Source organism: Alligator mississippiensis, chromosome 9 (genome assembly GCF_030867095.1).
Source record: "Alligator mississippiensis isolate rAllMis1 chromosome 9, rAllMis1, whole genome shotgun sequence".
In the NCBI taxonomy this organism is placed as follows: domain Eukaryota; kingdom Metazoa; phylum Chordata; order Crocodylia; family Alligatoridae; genus Alligator; species Alligator mississippiensis.
The window spans coordinates 74682649-74700459 of NC_081832.1; the positions used below are offsets into that span (position 1 = coordinate 74682649).

The 17811-nt window shown below is 44.9% G+C and overlaps 1 protein-coding gene across 2 annotated transcripts in view; it reads right to left on the minus strand.

Annotated features, from left to right (window-relative positions):
- Window positions 1–723: 723 nt before the first annotated feature.
- TBC1D9B (TBC1 domain family member 9B) overlaps window positions 724–17811 on the minus strand; it is a 30401-nt gene continuing 13313 nt past the window's right edge. The window contains exons 7-22 of one of the 2 annotated variants that reach the window (XM_006263520.4): window positions 16581–16793; window positions 16070–16228; window positions 15124–15274; window positions 14401–14615; window positions 13576–13693; window positions 12335–12620; window positions 11499–11628; window positions 10545–10643; window positions 9636–9704; window positions 8881–9121; window positions 8472–8537; window positions 7607–7678; window positions 7120–7170; window positions 4961–5014; window positions 4361–4467; window positions 724–3367 (exon numbers count right to left, since the gene is read on the minus strand). In XM_006263520.4, the coding sequence (XP_006263582.1) occupies window positions 2675–3367; window positions 4361–4467; window positions 4961–5014; window positions 7120–7170; window positions 7607–7678; window positions 8472–8537; window positions 8881–9121; window positions 9636–9704; window positions 10545–10643; window positions 11499–11628; window positions 12335–12620; window positions 13576–13693; window positions 14401–14615; window positions 15124–15274; window positions 16070–16228; window positions 16581–16793 (2724 nt within the window). In that variant the 3' untranslated portion in view covers window positions 724–2674. The remainder of the gene's footprint in view (window positions 3368–4360; window positions 4468–4960; window positions 5015–7119; window positions 7171–7606; window positions 7679–8471; window positions 8538–8880; window positions 9122–9635; window positions 9705–10544; window positions 10644–11498; window positions 11629–12334; window positions 12621–13575; window positions 13694–14400; window positions 14616–15123; window positions 15275–16069; window positions 16229–16580; window positions 16794–17811) is intronic. The other variant, XM_006263521.4, reaches the window with a different exon arrangement.

The following is a 17811-nucleotide window of genomic DNA, read 5'->3' on the forward strand; positions in this document are numbered from 1 at the left end:
CCGCCACAACCTCCTTCCTGGAGGAGTGGGTGGTCAGCTTGGCCAGAGCCAGGAGGAGGTTGACCAGGAGGTCCCAGGGCTTGGCAGGGCCACAGGTGGGGAGCATTGAACAGAAAAGGTGCAAGGAGAAGTGCAGCAAGAACCTCAGCGCACAGTTGTGGAGGAATGAGGGAGACGGGAATCGCATCCAGGGGTCTGGGAGGGAAAGAAGCAATCCTCCCCGCAGCTTGCAGGTGATTTTCTGCCCTAGAAATGCATCTGGGACACAGTCTAGTTGGAAAAAAATTGCATGCCAGCGTTGCCAGGTGTTAAATATGAAAATTATCATAGTGGAAGCTCAAAATTACCATATTTGCTGAAAAACCCATCATACACTGAAAAGTTATGTAAATAAACAGCCTTATTTACATTATATTGCTCTCTAACTCACCAGTGAATGAGTGAGAATTGAGTCAAAGTTGAAGCATTTATTTTGAGACAAGCTGTCCTAAGACGTACTGACAGCAAACCCAAATGTTGGTTGAGACTCTGAGAACAACTTGGGTTTTGCATATGCTGCATCAATTAGCTGCCTCAAAAATTACTGCATGTTTTGAACACCTTTACTACTATTATTGATCATACATCGTACAAGGGTTGAAACTGTCATACACCTGGCAGCACTGTTGCATGCTCCCCCCAAGGATAAATGTAGCAAAGCAAGAGCCTATCCAGGCTTGTGCATGCGGTTCCAGTTCGTTTATTGAATACACGACAGATCGGACACAGACAGTGTAAAATCACGCATGGTATTGGGACTTTTAAAAAGTTACAATAAATTACTGAATAATTAGTAAAAGCAATTTTACTAATGGCTGCTCTCCAAAACGTACGTGACCTAGGAGGCAGAGAATGAAGAAGCATGTTCTGGCTGTGAACACGTACAGAGAACTCCACAAAAAAAGAAATAACACTGAGTATCACACCGCGTAGCGTGTTCAATGGAAACATCCATCAGATGGCTCCAGCCCGTACTGAACAATGCTCACCAGAAGTACCAATGTAGCTCACCTTCAGCACTGCCTGCCAATGTTCTTGTCCCCCGCTAGTGAGGCGCATATGCCTGAAACGCAAGTGCTTGTGTAATGAGATGAACGTGTCTGGATGACGGGAAATAACAGTGCTTCCTGGGAGGGTACGCCATCCCACAGGGTGGCCACCATTCCCAAATGGAGCCCCTACTTTCCTCCGGGCCACCATTGATTTGCAGAGGGGAAATCAGTCTCTTCAGCAACAATCTTTTGAATTAGCAGCTGAGCTAGTCTGCTCTGGTTTCTAGTACTGGGGCCACGAGAGCAATGTGTTGCTCTGCCCCTCCTGGCTCCTGCTTTGCTCAGGATGTAAATGACCCTTTGAACTCCTTTGTACAGCAAACCAGCTCAGGCTCCTGGAAAGTAGTGTACTTCACAGGACACAAGGAGCAGCTACAGCCAACACCTCGCTCCTTAAATCTTCTGCTCCTTAGAAGTTACATCAGCCATGCTCCTGCTCTCACAGTGAGATACCCATCAGCTGGTTTCTCCTGCATGACATACTTGTTCTATGATAATGGACTTGATAAGGGTCTGGGAGCTTGGTACGTACACTGATACATCAGAAATTTACTAGGGTAGTTCTAATCATTGTACCTGTCATTAGCAAGCTAAATGAAATACCAGCAGTAAATCAGAATATAGATGCTTTTCCTCTAACGGCTAATGGCTGGGCTGACAGGAAGCGAGGACAGCTCAAGCACAATCATTAATGCTGAAAGCAACAGAGCAAAACAGATCTGTGTACCGCCACCTTGCAAATACTCCACTCACTTGATTTCATGGTCAGGAGGTGCCTCATTTCATCCATCATCTAACCCCCTAGGCTGACCCAGTCTGTTACAGTCTTAGTATTACTGGCACAATGTCAAGGAGCTTGTGGCTTCAAGGACAAAATTCACACACACCAACAATTCCTTGCACCAGAGTTAAAAAGAGATTAGAACACAGCGTCTGCATCAAACGGTCTTGTAAAATGGTGAGATCTCCCCTACACACTCCTGGAATGGCAAATCACATTCAACAGGAACCCGCACATCTGAGAAATGTACATCTCAGAGTACCAGGGACAACAGGACACAACTTTAAGTTTGCTGCAGTTACAACACAGCATCTAAGAACTTAGCAAAACTATGTTATAGGCCAAGGACATACAGCACTTAGACACTGCATTAGCTCACAGGGTAGCACCCAAAAGATGTACAGTTTCAAGCCAGGCTGCATCTGCTGTGTAAAGTTACCCAGGAACCTACAGCAACAAGGGCAGGGCATTGCGTGGCTGTATCTGAAATAAAACTTCATTAAAAAAAGATAGCAAAAGATAGACATGCATCATTTATGGTGGTAAGTCTAGGCCTTAGGGGCTATTAGGTTCTAAAGGCTTTCATGCTCTTGAGAATGTAATGTAATCCCACCAACTAGGGTATCCAGGAAAACTGTCTACATTAAATTGCCACCGTGAAAGAGCCCCATATTCAGCTGACTCTACTGCAGTTGTGAAGTTATTGGTCTCAGTAAAAATAAAGAAAAAATATCTCCTGACATCTGCTAGGTGTCATCATCTTCCTGCCTTATCTCCCAAAAGGTTACTGTTTTCCTTGAGTTCAGCCTGACACAGAGGAGAGTTCATAGTCACTGGATGAACTGAATTGCCTCTCTACCTTCTTCTGGTCCTTTATCTTCTGTAGAATGTCAATCTTTTTCTCAAAGTAGTTTACCAGGGCTGACTCCGTCAGCATGGAAGCCAAGACCTGCTCAAAGGAGATAGACCAGTCAGTGTCAACAGTGCTACCGTACCTTGCAGCTGAACTCAGGGCTTCACAGCCAACCAGGACAGTGTCGTCTGCAATATCTTCACACTGTAGGGAGCCTGTGCTGACCATGGAGTAGGAAGACATGGACATGTCATCTTTGGCTTCATCATCTGAAAGCAGCTGTAAAGGAGATCCTATTTCCTCCCCTACCCCATCCCCCAGAGTTTGGTTTTCCTGCTGGGTTTTTCCAGCTTGTGCATCTCCAGCAGCACTATCTTCAGGGTCTACTTGGAGTTGCCGTTCTACTGCTGAATTCTGACTGTGTTCTGATGTCGGTGACTCCTCTTCACTAACAGGATCCTGGGTATTATTTGCTTTGCAGTCATCAGCTTTCTTCATGGGGCGGCTGGAGAATTTTTTCCCGACTTCCCCAATTCGGAGGAGAAGGCTGGCTACAGTAGCAATGGCATGGTACAGCTCTTGTTCCACTGGATCCTCACTGAACATGTTATAAAGGGTCTTGCATAACTCGATAAACTGTTCCTTTAAATGACAGAAAATGAAATCAGATTAGGATATGAAACCTCTATCAAGTTTCCAGTGGTGGGTGGAACCACTCCCTGCTTCTCTGTATTTGGTTCCTACTCTTAAAGCATTAGCACCACTCCCAAGCATTTTAAGTAGCATCTTATGTCTATGAGATGCAGGAGACTCCAATCTGAGATATGAATTTTATTCGCTCTGGGAGCAGAAGGTAAGTTTGTGGAGAACAGATAGAGCTGAAAGTAGGGCTAGCAGTTTCACTAGCTCATAAAATGGCAACAGACACGTATTTGAAGGGAAGGGAGAGAATCTGATTCTGTGCCCAAAACCCAGTGCATAAGATGGCTGGACTGGGAAAAAAAATTAAAAATGGAGAAATATATGCTTGTCAAGCTTTTATGGGTGGTAGGAAAGTAAGGAAAAACAGAAGCTTATAAAATAAGGAGCTACAAGTTAAAAAGAGGCTTTTATCTTTCTATAAATAACTGAAATCTCAGAGAGAGAGAGAGAGAGAGAGAGAGAGAGACACCAGGGGCTTGACGCCAAGATGACATTTGAAGTGTGCAGATATAGAGGGGTGTAGGTTGTAGCCGTGTAGGTCTACGGACAAAGGCAGACAAGGTATCAGATTTACCCAAAGAACCTTGTCTGACATAGAACTCTGACCTAAATTTCCCTTCTTCAAAGGAAAAAGGATCCTAGAGGCAAAAACAGGTAAAAGCCTCAAGTCCTAAAACAAATGAAATTGGTTTGTACATTAAATCTCAAACTCGTCCTCCAACAGAAGCACTCTCATAACTGAGTCACTGTAGAGTCTGCTGCTGTTTAGAATTCTTCCTACTGAAACAGGGGTTTAGGTTGTAGCCGTGTTGGTCTGAAACACTACTGAAACAGGCAGGTGAAGACGGAAGCATGCCGGAAGAGCTGTGCGCTTCCTCTCTTCATCTGGGCTGAAAACTTGTCAGCTAGAAACATAAGGAGGTCACTTCCTACCTGGCTCATTTTGGGAAGATCTTTGATGGTTTCTTTCTTGGTGTCTTTTTCCTTGGCCCACATGCGCAGGTAATATTTATAATCCTGGGGACTGGTACTCTTCTCCTCTGCAAGACAAGGCCATGCTATTAAACACCTGACTAACAGATTGCGACTAAAGATGAAACGTGCTGGCAACAATACTGTTTTTGGAGGGTTTACCAGGCAGGGTCCAGGAAGGGCACACCACTCTGGGACAATTTATCAGATAAAGCTCAGAGGAGAACATTTTTACATTACTACAACAGTTTAGTAGTCATAGAAAAATGTGTTATTCTGTAAATTCTGCAGTAACACAAACTATGCTTGTCTAGTTTGGGCTTCCCTAGTCCATCAAGACCCTTCCAGCTGGAACACTTAACAGATATGAGCAAGGCATGACAATGTTTATTGGCTTGCCTGCATCACCCTGTGCTTTTTTCCACAAGGGAAGTCTTGAAAACTTCCTTGTTTTGAAGTGAAGTGTAGGAGGATAAACACTTTGCACCGGAAAAGCCAAAAGTCTGAGAAATGCTGAGGAGCAAGAGGCCATATATTATATATTGAGGAATGCTGCATTACCTTTTTCCTTGGAGTTCCCATTTCCACCTCTTTTATCTTCCTGAGCAGCTGCTTCTAAACAGTGATATTATAGATATAAAAAAAAAAACCCAATCACACAACAAACTCAGCAAATATCCCATTTATAATAATACAGAGCAACGAACAAAACAAGTAACAAAACCCACAAAAAGAGTCACATGTGGGTATATTTAATATAATTAGGGAAAACACTCCCATTTCTACTGCAGTCAATAGGACCACCAAAGCCACTGCTCAAAAGACCAACATGCACATAGTAGGGAGCCTTTCTCAGGTAAGTATCAGCCAGTTTGCAGAATTCAAGTTTATGAGCTCTTATAGAAGAAAAGAAGCTTTCCATTCTTGCTAACTGGTATAGTCCTTAAATTGTGAGTTCCCTCAAAACTCCAACAGCTTATGGAAAAATAACATTTCTTAAAGTCATCCCCTGATATAGTTCAACTGGCTGCAGTAATTGTAGAAAAGTATCAACATACACAAACCTTTAGTGAACAGTGTGAGTAGGGAGAGAGAGTGAGAGACTAGGATAAGCGGGGGAAAAAGAAAGAGTATTAGTGAGGTGGGTGGGAAGGAGACGGGCAGACTACACAATGCGAGGAAAGAACAGATGTGAAAGACAGAAAACTGAGCCACATGATCTATTACAGGAAGGAAAAAGGAGTTATCCCAAGAAAGGAAAAAGGAGACAAAAGCAAGAGAGGTTAAGTACAGAAGAACAATATTCAACAAATACAGTATTCAAATGTGCCACTATTCTTTGAGTAATTTGACACACTAATTATTCACCCAACTCTAAAGACTGTGGCACCATATTTGGCAAATGTATTATTCAATATGTACCAGTAGGGGTGCACCAATATATCAGTTGCCTATCGGATCAGCACCGATAAAAGAGAAATTTACGTTATCAGCTATTGGCTTTTTGTGGCTGTTGTAGCCGATAATGCTTACCAATAATTATGTATTCTGGCCAGAGCCCTGGACACCTAGGTTCCCTCTCCCCAACAGGGCCAGGGCCCCCAGATGCCTGGGTTCCCTTGGGAAACAGTGGGTTTCCCCTTGCAGGCAGGCAGCATTCTAGCCTGCAACGGGTCCTGCATGCATGTGTGTGGCTGCACACATGCACATGGCCAGGAGTACAGTCAGGCAGCATGGAGAGCAGCTCCCTGCAGGTAACTCTATGGAGAGAAAGGTGTGGGGAAGAGAATAGGCATGGACAGATCAAAGGCCCCACAGGGAAGGAGGGAGTAGGGCAGGAAGCAGCACGGAGCCATAGGCAGCTCATCCAGGGGACACAGGAGAGGGCAGCTCCCTGCCACTTCATGCACCCCCTGGGGGAGACATGGGGGGCATGTGCCCCCCAGATTTGTGTGTGGGGCAGATGCAGGCTGCCCGCTGTGGGCTTGGGGCTCTCTGCCCTGCTGCCTTTGCCCTGGGAGCCCTGCCCCAGTGGCATGCCCCCTGCCCACCTGGCAGCACTGGGGGCAGCAAGATGTGCCTCCCACTGCCACGTGGGCATGCAGTGCGCAACCAGCGTGGGGCTCCCGAGGCAAAGGCAGCAGAGCAGAGAGCCCTGAGCCCACAGAGGACGGCCTGCATCTGCACCATGCACAAATCTGTGAGGCACATGCCCCTCCCATGCCTCCCCCAGGGTGTGCGCGCAGTGGTAGGGAGTGCCCCCCCCCCCAGATGAGCCACCCATGGCTCCATCCTGCTCCCCGCCCCACTGATTTAACCAGAATAAAATTGGGTTAGTGGATCGGCATCGGCTGATATGATTGCTTAATAATCAGCTATTGGTATTAGGCAAGAAAATCTTTAATTGGTACATCCCTACAGACCAGTGACCTCTGTCACATACATTTAACCCTTTTGCTTACTATCTGACAAGTTCTAGCAGCCAACTACACTTACACTACAAAGTAAACCCGAGTAGCACGTTTTTAATACCTTTTGCTCAAGGCAAAATAAACATTTTACTTGCAAAGGCAGTGTTTTGTGGATAATGTGTAGGCCAGGAGCCAGTACCACCAAGATAGTTTTATGGTATTTTTTAGATGGCACTTGGATGCTGGCTGATAAGACTGACATACGTCGGTACCCAACATGTGCATACACCTCCCGTCCCCAAGACTAACCTTGAGACTCACAGTGCAGGAAGAGATCCAGCTCGGAGACAAAAGGAGATACTGGAGCAGCAGAGAGAGGGTTTGAGGGAAGGGTAATATCCAAAAGACAACCGGAAGAGGATCAGACAGAGAGACAGACACAAAGGAGAAAACAAAAACAGGGAGAGGCAATGAGACTTGCATGAAAACCCTGAACCAAGAGACAGGAAAGACAGGCTGATAAAAGCAGACAGTAGCAGTTCTGTTCCTCCTCGGCAGTCTCTGTGACAGTGATTCAGAACATGCTGTGCCCTTCATAAATGCAGAGCTTAAACCAGCCCAGCACCTGACCCATCCCCCACTATACACCACCACCAAACAATTATCACACGCCATGTTAATGTAATATGCTCCTACTGGGAAGCCCTGCATGCAAGGGTGACCCTTCAAACTGCAAGCCCCAGCAGAGGGGCTCAGCCTCCACCTCTCAGTCAGTTTACAGCAGGCATTGTGTTACCTTCTGTCACAGCATCCTCTGTGAAATAACTTGTGGCCTCCAAAGCAGATTCAGCCTCTTCTGAGCTCAGAGCTGTACTTGCAAAGAAGCACAATATGATCAAGGCACATCAACAGCAGCACTCCTTCCTCCCATCTGCCACCACCTTACATGCCTGTTGCCCTGGCGGCAGCTGCTTACATGGATTTTGAATGTGGAGGAGTACTTCCCGTATGTCTAGCCATCTTTCTCGAGCACCAGGTCACAACAATACCAGCTCTCTGCTGACCATGACCTAGCCATCTCTCTGTAACCATGAGCAAGTTCTTCATAGAGAATCACTGCAGCATGATGCTTAAATAGTCCCCAACCCACTGGTGCTTCAGCAAGAAGGAGATTCATAATCATTACTGAAGTATCAAACAACACATTACAGCTACGCACAGACAGTCAAGAAGCCTGAGGCTGAATCCCCCATGGGCTGACAGACAGGAAGCAGACTAAGGAGCAGAGGGGTGAGGCAATCCCTGCTCCATGGGAGCAGGCAGCATAATCCAGGGCTGCAAAGTATCCTGGGATGCTAGGGGACTGTGAGTTAACTTGAACCAGGAAGGGATCTGGGACAAAAGTTCCATAAACCGGTTTGACCTAAATCAGTTAAGTCTGATACTACATTCAGTCAGGTTTACCTTAAACTGGTTTTGGTCATTTTGAAAGTGGTTTATGCATATTGAACTTCTGTTCTGGTACAGGTTTAAACCAGTTTCTGATCACTTAAACCAGTTATATGTAACTTGTCTCTAGCATACATGTTTGGCCAAGGGAGGGCACTCCTGGTAGGCAGCTAGCAAGGAGTGCTGGAGAAAAGGAAGAAGAGGGCACTCACCTGGAGGCAGATGTAATTTATAAAGTAATTTGAGCTTCTCAGTCAGGTCACCATGGTACATCCCACCTACAGGGAGGACATGAGAGAAAGCAGCTTAGTGCCAAGACTCACTGGCTGTTTGCTCACTGCAAACAGACCCACAGCCTTCCTGTGAGAGTGATGGGAGGCCGTGCATGTCTTCAGGCACTACTGCTGCATGGAAAAACAAGCCATACTACTGCCCCATGAACAACTTTCTTCTCTACCCCACAGCAAGGGATGGACATTCTGGCCAGAGGACATTCTTACTTTGTGTCACAGTTCCTTAAAACACATTCCCCTCCCTCCCAGGTAAACACCACCACCTCCCTATGGTTCTGTGCTTGGGAGAGTTCAAACACTCTACAGCATCTCTCAGAGGACCACTTACTCATTCCTGTCACAAACTCCTTGAAGTTAATGAGAGAATCCCTGTTCTCATCCAGAAGCCGAAACATTCGTCCCGCCAGCACAGGTGTGTGGAGCCCACAGGACCATGGGGTCAGACTAGCAAAGAGCTCTCTAAACTGCTCCAGGTCAATGCGATACTGCTCCAAATAAGGCAGGTTCTGGTCTCGGCATGCAACAGCAGTACGATTGTTCCCCCAGTAGCAGCTCATCAGGTGTTTGGCCTTTGAGGGGAAAGGGTTAACAGGAATCAGTCCACCTCTTCTCCCTTGAAAATTCTACAGCATCTTGCAACTGAGCACAGCAAAAGCACAGCAAGCAGGGTTCTGATACTCCCTTGAGACTGGAAAGCTGCCAGCCCTCTCTTGCACACTGGCTGATGGAGGCAGAACAGTTAATGCTCATGGTCACGGAGCATTTCAGTGGCAGACGTACGAATACAATTTAAGGTGCTTTGAATCCTGTTCCCCTACACTAGACATTAAATGTTCCCTTCCCTCTGCATTTCCCTCTGACATGGTATCATTTGAATGCTGTGAGCAGTTTTCAGTCAGCTTTGCCAATAAGATCAGACATACTAGAGCCAGCCTTACTGGCACCATCTATTCCCAAGTTCCACATCTGCTTGTGATGAATCAGACTGTGGGCTGAAACAGAGCCATCTTCTCAGACTTGGCCATCCCTCTGTGCATATGACAGAATGAATGGGACACTTTTCTCCCCATGCCAGCTTCCTACCTTGAACACCACATAAAGCTCTTCTAATTCTTCCATAGAAAAATTTATATCACCAGATACAGCTCGGACCTAGGATAGGGAGAGACAGAACGAGCATTTATTTCTCTTAAAGCTGAAGGCACAGCGATTATTGTAAGCAATATATTACCCCGTGTGAAAAGGGATCTTGAAGTGCTGAGAGACTAGGTCTGAGAATGGGAGGGGAAGGAATGCAAGATGATCTGAGACAACTATGAGCTGCTATTGATCTCTGGAACAGGAAGATGCCAAAACTGCTGACACTTGCAGAACAGCTCTACCCCCTCGAACCTCCTGAATAAGTACATTTCCTGAGCAGCTTTTTGCTAAGTGTATTTCCTGCCTTTGCTGGGCTGTAATCAGAACTGGGAACAAGTCACCACTCCTTTTCATTTTATTTTTTCATCTAGAGCGTGTATGACAGTGAATCAAGCACAGAGAGCTAGTCTGTGAACCAGCACAAAAAGAGCAAAGCTGCAGTAATGTACAAATATTTCTTCTGCAGCCCCAGAATCCTCAGCAGGATTTCTCACACCGCAGCACAAGCTCTGGCTAGGAAGAAGCATCTGTCATCTCTCCTTCCTCAAAGACTTAGTGTGATAAGTAAAACAGACACCAGTGGGAAGTACTATGGCCTGCTGGTATTCCGTATTTTCCTTCCAGTATAATTCCATAAGGGCCATGTTTTAGCACTTTATCAGTCAGAACTGTTAAATTACATTATTTACATTACCCATAGTTTCTTTATTTACCGGTTTGGGTAACTCTACTTCACGTTAATCTAAGTCACCCTAACCCAATTTTGCTGAAGAGCAGTTTCCAGAGAGCTCAAAATGAAAAGTGCTATATTAACATGCCAGTTGGTAGTCAATGTACTCTGGTGTCACCTACCACACTCCTCTTGGCTGTATCCTCCAGGGACTGGATCACCTTTAGTCTTTGCTTAAAGCGCATCTGCTCAATGTCATCTGCCCTCAAGCTGCTGAATTTCTACAGTAAGGAAAAAAAAACAGACCAGGTCATTGCCATATGCCACAGAAAAAACATCTCCCATTTAGTGACATATAGTCAGCAAATCAGAAATCACCTTATGGGTGACCTGCAGAGGTGGGTTAGCACTATACAGAAGAGCAAGCATGTGTGATGGGCTGTATTGTTAGCCATTAGGAATCCACATGCAAGTTCATGAGGCAGACATCCACATATTGTAAAGAGGCCTGGGGCAAAATAAGCTTTTCCTTTGTTGCACTAGTCAGACTGATTGCAGTGAAGTTCTCTTAATAAGGAAGGAACCAGAAAGAACTGATAGGCAGTGTGATAATAGAGGGCACAATGACAGCAGGAGATGGCAAACAGGGAGCAGTAAGAAGAAACTGTGCAAGACAGACAGCAGGAGGAGGACTGGAAGGGACAGGAAGATGAAAGACGAAAATAAGAGAGGGATGGTAGCTAAGAAAAAAAAAAAGTTGGCCAGAAAAAAAGCCAAGTCTTCCCACAATTCTTCCTCATTGCATTGGAGGAGAGGAGGTACCAAGTGCAAATTTCTGACTGCCCTGCTTAAGAGAATAAACTTTGTTTTCTCCCACTCAAATAGCTTCTCTCAACAAAGTGGAAGGAATCTCTGACTCATAAGCTTTAACGGACACCAATACTCAGTTTGGTTGGTGAGATTTTGTCAAGTTGCCAACATGGCCCCCATCCATGTTTAACATGGAGACTGGTGGCTCAGCCCTGTGTTCTTTGTACACCCTAAACAACTAGTGGAGATGGTTGAAGTCTTGACCAAACAAGTACTGGGTCTTGGACAGCACAGATGACTCAGGAAAAAGTTATCCAGTGCCTGACCTCGTAGGATGTTTTGATGAGTTCAAAGATGTCTATTTCAAGTGGTTGATCTTCGCCACTGGTGAGCAAGGCATGCAGGTGTGGAATACGTGGGGAAACACTCTGCTGATTAACTACGTTGTCCAGGTACCTGTGGTGTGGGGAGGAGAGGGAAGAGGAACAAAAGCAGGACTCTGTCAATCATCTGAAGAGAAGACAAGTAATATTCTAAATAAATTATCTCACTTCCTTTACACAGTCAAGCTAGTTGCCCAGGAGATGCTCCTTCCTCTGTCACTTTCACTGTAGTACAACTAATTTTCATTCCATTATTCTGGGAGCCTTGTTAAAAAAACAAACACTGCGGGCGATGCTGCATTTGGTGCCAATCAATGTTTCAGTGGAGGAGACTGTATATTTGCTACACTGAGGGATATCTGTCTTCTAAGGTGCTAAGAGGCTTCTCCTGTTAGAAGCTGTTATTGACGGTGGGTTTGAATTCTCCATGGTTTTCAATCCAATAAAGCTTCAGGTTTCAAAACACAAGGTGGGCCATAAGAATGCACTATGCCAGGAAAAAAAGGCTGGAGGATTCTGAGGAGATGATGGACCCCTTCACACCTGAGCTTTCAACCCCAAAACCTTGTCTTCTCGAGACAGTAGAAGACGGTAAACTGAACACCTTTGGATTCCAGACAAGAGAAAGCATTTCCTCCTAGAACTGCTCTCTTAACCACTAAGCAGTGACAGCTGTGAGGGCATTAAAAAGGATTTCACACCAAAGTGAAAGGGGAGGGATTTACAAAGGGTACTGTTGCCACTCATTTAATTATAAAGGGAGAGTGAGTTAGGGGTACCTGCCCAAGACAGTCATGGCTTCACCTTCATCACAGCAATTTAGCAGCTTTTCCACGTTGGCATCAAGGATGGCCAGTGACACCTGCAAGATAAACTTGATGCCCTCATAGAAGAAGCAGTCGACAATGACCACAGCGCTCTCAAAGGGCATGACACTGAGAAAGAGGGTGAGAAACCAGGACAGGGAGATGGTGGAAATCACTCCCAACTCCTGCATCTTCTCTGACAGTTGTGGCAGGTAGTCTCGTGTGAGTTCCTCAAAGATACCCTGGTCCACTAATGCACCTAATAAAGAAAAAGGATGGAGACAGGAAGAAGTCAGACAATTTGACACCTAAGTACTAGGTCCAAAAAGTCAACTTAACTTTTGCTAGCATGGTTAAAGTAATTCATATCACACACCAAACAGTTTCCATCAGAACTGAAAATGACATAGCTTTGGTCCATGGTAATAAAACACTGATGAGAATAGCATTATTATTATTATTATTAAATGAAAATTTATAATTATATTATTATAAATATCTTGTATAATCTCATAACGCAGAAGCTATGGCAATGAATCCTCTATTGATCTGTGCACCCCATCAAAAAGATGGGCAACATTTAAAAGCTCCTCTTAGCGACATGTTGGAAGATAATTTTTCTACAAGTGATTTGGCAGAATCTGGAGACTGCAGCACATTCTTTAGTACTTTGTCCAGTTTAAACCAAGAAATCTCAAGTAAAGGACATCTTAAATTTCCCTGGGAGACTGTTAAAAAAAACCCCCAAGAAACCCCACGCTCAGCAAATGTTCCATTATTTTTTCTAATTTCAACCCATTACTCATAATTGTCCTCCTTGTACTTCAACTGTCCTTTATGACTAATCTAGTCATGACTAGTCACATGGAAGAATTACATCTTGGTCATACATATTTATCTTTAAACCTCTCCCTACAGAGAAAGTCCTCCACTCCTTAATATTCAGATACTCCGTCTTCTTGCTTAATGCATTTACGGTATGAAAGAGGGAGAATTGAATTATTCTAAGAGGACTGAATATAGAAAGTTTACAGGAAATTTTCTTCCACGATATGAGGTCAAAGCATTCATCTGCTAGTGTCCCCCCACTACCCACCTTTAAAATGCATAGCTTGTTTATCAGTTGATGATTACAAGACATCCCTTCCTGAGTGCTGCTAGTTGCATCATAGTGGACACTCCAAGCTTCAAGGGTGAATACTATGAAGACTCACCTACTACCCTGGTGTTGTAGTAATCTGGCAGCATGCGCTCACACAAAGCCACGAGGAGCCAGAAAGCCTCTTCCTCATTACAATATAGCAATAGCACCGATGTCACAATGTTCATGGCCTAAACAAAAGGTAAAGCAAAATCCATATGCATGTAAAAAAGGAGAGCGGGTGAGGAAATTTCAAGAGAGCAGTGGGTATTAAACCAGCTAAACTTAACAGGGATACACGATTGCATTAACATGGTTTTTAGGGGCTCACACTGTTTCCAGCTGTTGATTGAGTCACTATGCAACCTCTGGTACAAAACTGCTGCTCCCTGTAGCAGTGGAGATAAGGCAACTCGCCCTTGAACAGCAGTCTGATCTAAAACCTTGGAAGATTGTATTTATGATGAAAACGCCGAGACAGCTTTTAATAAACCAGCATGAAGGGAAGGACCCTTTGTATCAGACAGACCTGTAAACAATTCAAATCGAGTTTCTAGAGCACTTGTTTACAAAGTAATGAGTTAGAGGCAGTGCGGTAACAATGCAGCCGTTATGAACACCGGCCTCTCCTGCACTACTCAGGAAAATGAGTATTTCTCCTGAGCAAGCAAATGCAATATCCAGGAAACAGGAGCTCTCCCTAATCAAATGAAATATGCAATATCATTACAACCACTTGAGAAGGGCACAGCAGACTCCGATTGTATCCAGATGACCATTAAAGCCTTACGACATCATGGGTCCTGCCCTTGCACTAGACTCTAAAGGCTACATCAAGGAGGCTGTTTTAAAAATCTGGCATGTCCACTGAGCAGGGGTGGTCAGTCTATGCTCTTACCTGACAGTATCCGATGGTGGGGTTTCGGAAAGCATACGCTGTCAAGACTCTCCGGAGGGCAGCAATCCCCAACTCGTTCTGGAAGGCTGGGTGCTCTGGCATGGAACGGTGCAGGTCTCTCTCAATCTCCTCTGTGGCAAGGTTATACTTTCCCATTGACTTTTCCACCAGATCTGCATAGTATCCAGGATGAGTCACCATCTCATTCCAGGCCCCTGCAACAAACAATTACCAATTCCCTTATTTGCTTTCCCCAGTCAGCCCTTTCATTCTGATAGCCTCAGCAAAGGGACAGATTGGGGTACTACGTGACCTTAGTAACTAGAAGCAGATTCTAGGGGTCAGAAACAAATCTGCAGTAAAATCAGGTAAATGTCCCGACTCCTGCACATCAACATTCAGACAAAGCAGATCATGAAGTTCCTAAGGGACGGAGGAAGGACATTTACAACATGCTGTCATTGGAACCATGACATGATCAAACATGCAACTATCACAAGCAAAATTTCAGAAGCCACCTACAAGGGAGGGAGGTTACCACATGTTCTGGTTCTTAAAGCCTTCAAATCAGATGGAGTGCATTTGTGACCAAATTATTTATTTCACTTATTAATAAATGTTTGTGTCCAAATGGATCACATTTATCTCTTGCAACCTTTTTCTCAGAGGTCTCCAGAAAAGTTATCTCCAATGCCCGTCTGAGTATCCAGTAGAACCTCTCACCCGAAAACAAGAGCCAGAGCTCTCCACGAAGATTCTCTGGGATTCCTTTTTGTATCAACTCCCGGGTCTTGGCTGTGCGATACATACACATTCCTCTCCCATATTCAAAGAAATGAATATTCCAAGACTCTTCCTTCATCTTTTCTTTTGCCTACAAAGGAATCAAGAGAACCATTTTGCTAGACTAAAGCATTTACATCCATTCTGCATAGGTGAACCCAAATACTCAGATCTGAACTGAACTGCAAAATTTCAGTGCCACTTTCAAACCGTTCCTTCTTTCCGACCATGGGATGTGCTACATAATTTATGAACTATTCCTCGATATGAAGTTTCTGTGTATTCACATCTGAAACGTGAAAGCACATAGGTTGACATGCGACAGGAGATGGCTTCTGTCATTCAAACAGGAGTTACTGGAGGATGTGATGGGTGGCACTCTAGGTCAACAAATACCACCTTTCATCTCAAAGGGCCAGTTTTAAACAGTTACCAAGTGAAGTGCGTTTTGTGACCCAACGCTAATTCTTAAGTCTCCTCTACAACACAAACATAACCAGTATAAGGAGTTATCTTGGAATATGGTTAAAATTCCCACATCTCTGTACCCAAGCTAAGACTCTTAGGAATCTAGAGGGAGGTGACACTTTGGGGGCATTTCTCTACATTACATAAGCACAAGAATTCAGCATAATTAGCAATCTCTGCTCAAGGAGCTCAGAATGAGAAAAGTTGGTGCTCAGGTCACAGCTACGAATGGCAAAGCTGAATGGATGCATAGCAGTGTCAGAAACAGGCCATGGAGATAGACTCAGGCAGAGGTTAGGAGTTGGGAAGGAAGAGGAAGGTTTCACTGCACTAGCCTGTTCTAGACAGTACTGTACTATGCGACTTTCAAATGCATCACAGTTAACTGCCTTAGATCAAAAAAGAGTGAGCTGCTTACCGCTTTGGGCCCCAAGAGCTCTTCAGAGTTTCTCCTGAAGAGTTTGAGGAGCCCCTGTGAAGCCGTGGGAACCTCCCCTGTGCAGAAGCTGATGGGTTGGCTGTTGAAAGCAGAGGTTGGGCTGACTGGCAGTGGACTGGAAGGCAGCTCTGCAACCTCCTACAGAATAAGAATACACAGTCTGAGAAAAAGCACAAGCAAGTCTCTACTGATGTTCATTTTGCATTAGCAAGTGCAAGACTGAAGATCCTTCCATGGAGAAAGTGCAGTAAAGACAATGACAGTCAGTGTGAGTTCTCCCCGCTTTTTGATTCATGTACTGCAGTTCAGCCCAGGAAGGGACTACCACCAGGGAGTAAAGGAGTTTAGCCTCTATGCTTGGAACTCCGCCAGGTTATGGCTTCCAGTGTTAGACTCCAGAAGACAGACCTATTTTCTGGAGGAAATATTACAAAGAGCATAGCTTTGGAAGCACAAGAACTGGCCCCCAGGCCCCAGTGCTCTTCTGTACCTCATTTCCAGGTTCCGCCATGCTCTCCTTCCATTCCCTGCCATTGCCACATGGGGTCTTGGAGGGTGTCTTCTGCAAGAAGTCGGAGATTCTCTGTACCAGGAAATCTCGGTCTTTCAGGTTGGCGAAAAGGAAGGTCATTTTACTTTTGGTGCTGATGGAGAGTGGGCTGGGTAATACACTAGAGCTGTCTGCTTTCTCAACAATCGTCACCTGAAAAAAGAGAGACACCAGTAACTGGGATCTAGCAGAGCCTACACTACTAGTTCATTAAAAGGGATGCTAACAAGAGATGTAGGTCAACACCTAACCTCCCATACAGCATCTGTAATCTGGACTGCCCTCCTGGTATTTTTTTTTACCAGCTCATCAAGAGAATACATGACAAGGTCGCATGTGTCATACTAGTGCAGGCCATCTTTACAGGGATGATGGTGGGTGGCAAAAAGGGCCTAAAAATGGATAGACACTTCTCTGCCAAGGTGTCTGATTTGCTTTTGAAACTCCCTCACGTCCTGTGGCTCATACAGTACAAGAACTTCCCAGTTTACTTCCTGCAAGGGAGGACAGACATCTTACTGCCCTCACCACATCACTGAACTGCCTTGAAAACTGAAATAAGAACATGCAGTGCGAACAGGACCGACAGTTCCCCATTTACTAAGCTGAATACAGGCAAAAGAATATGAAAGATATTTTGTAAATAAGCTTCTTTTGAACAAGGTGTGTTCACCCTGCCCTGCATGTAAACAGCTGTGTTAAGTGTGCAACAACCAGCCTGTCTCCACTTCCACAGAGCAGAACAAAAACCCTGCAACACCATTTCTCTAGTGCCCCTGCCACTCTATTGTGCACATGTAACAGAGTCATGTGCTACTGTTCCCCTTTCCTTCAGGCTCAACAGCAGCCATTATCAAGAGCTACTGAAAGAGCTGTGCCAATCTCATCAGTTCTGTTGGCGCACAAACAAGATGCATTTCAGCTTCATTAAAAATAGAGGAATACATCTATTTGCTAGATGGGGATGGGCAAGTAGTAGGGAGAAAATGCTATTTTCAAGCTTCTAAGAGGCTTTCCTTTTACAAGCTCTAGGAGAGCAAAAGCAATAGCTAAAGTGTCAAACAGAGTATTCCACAGCATCCTTTGAACAGTCTGTTACAAAGTGAATGCTTGACTTGTCCTTGGACACATCCAGGGTAGGACGAGAAGCAGACCTGCTGGCTGGCACTCA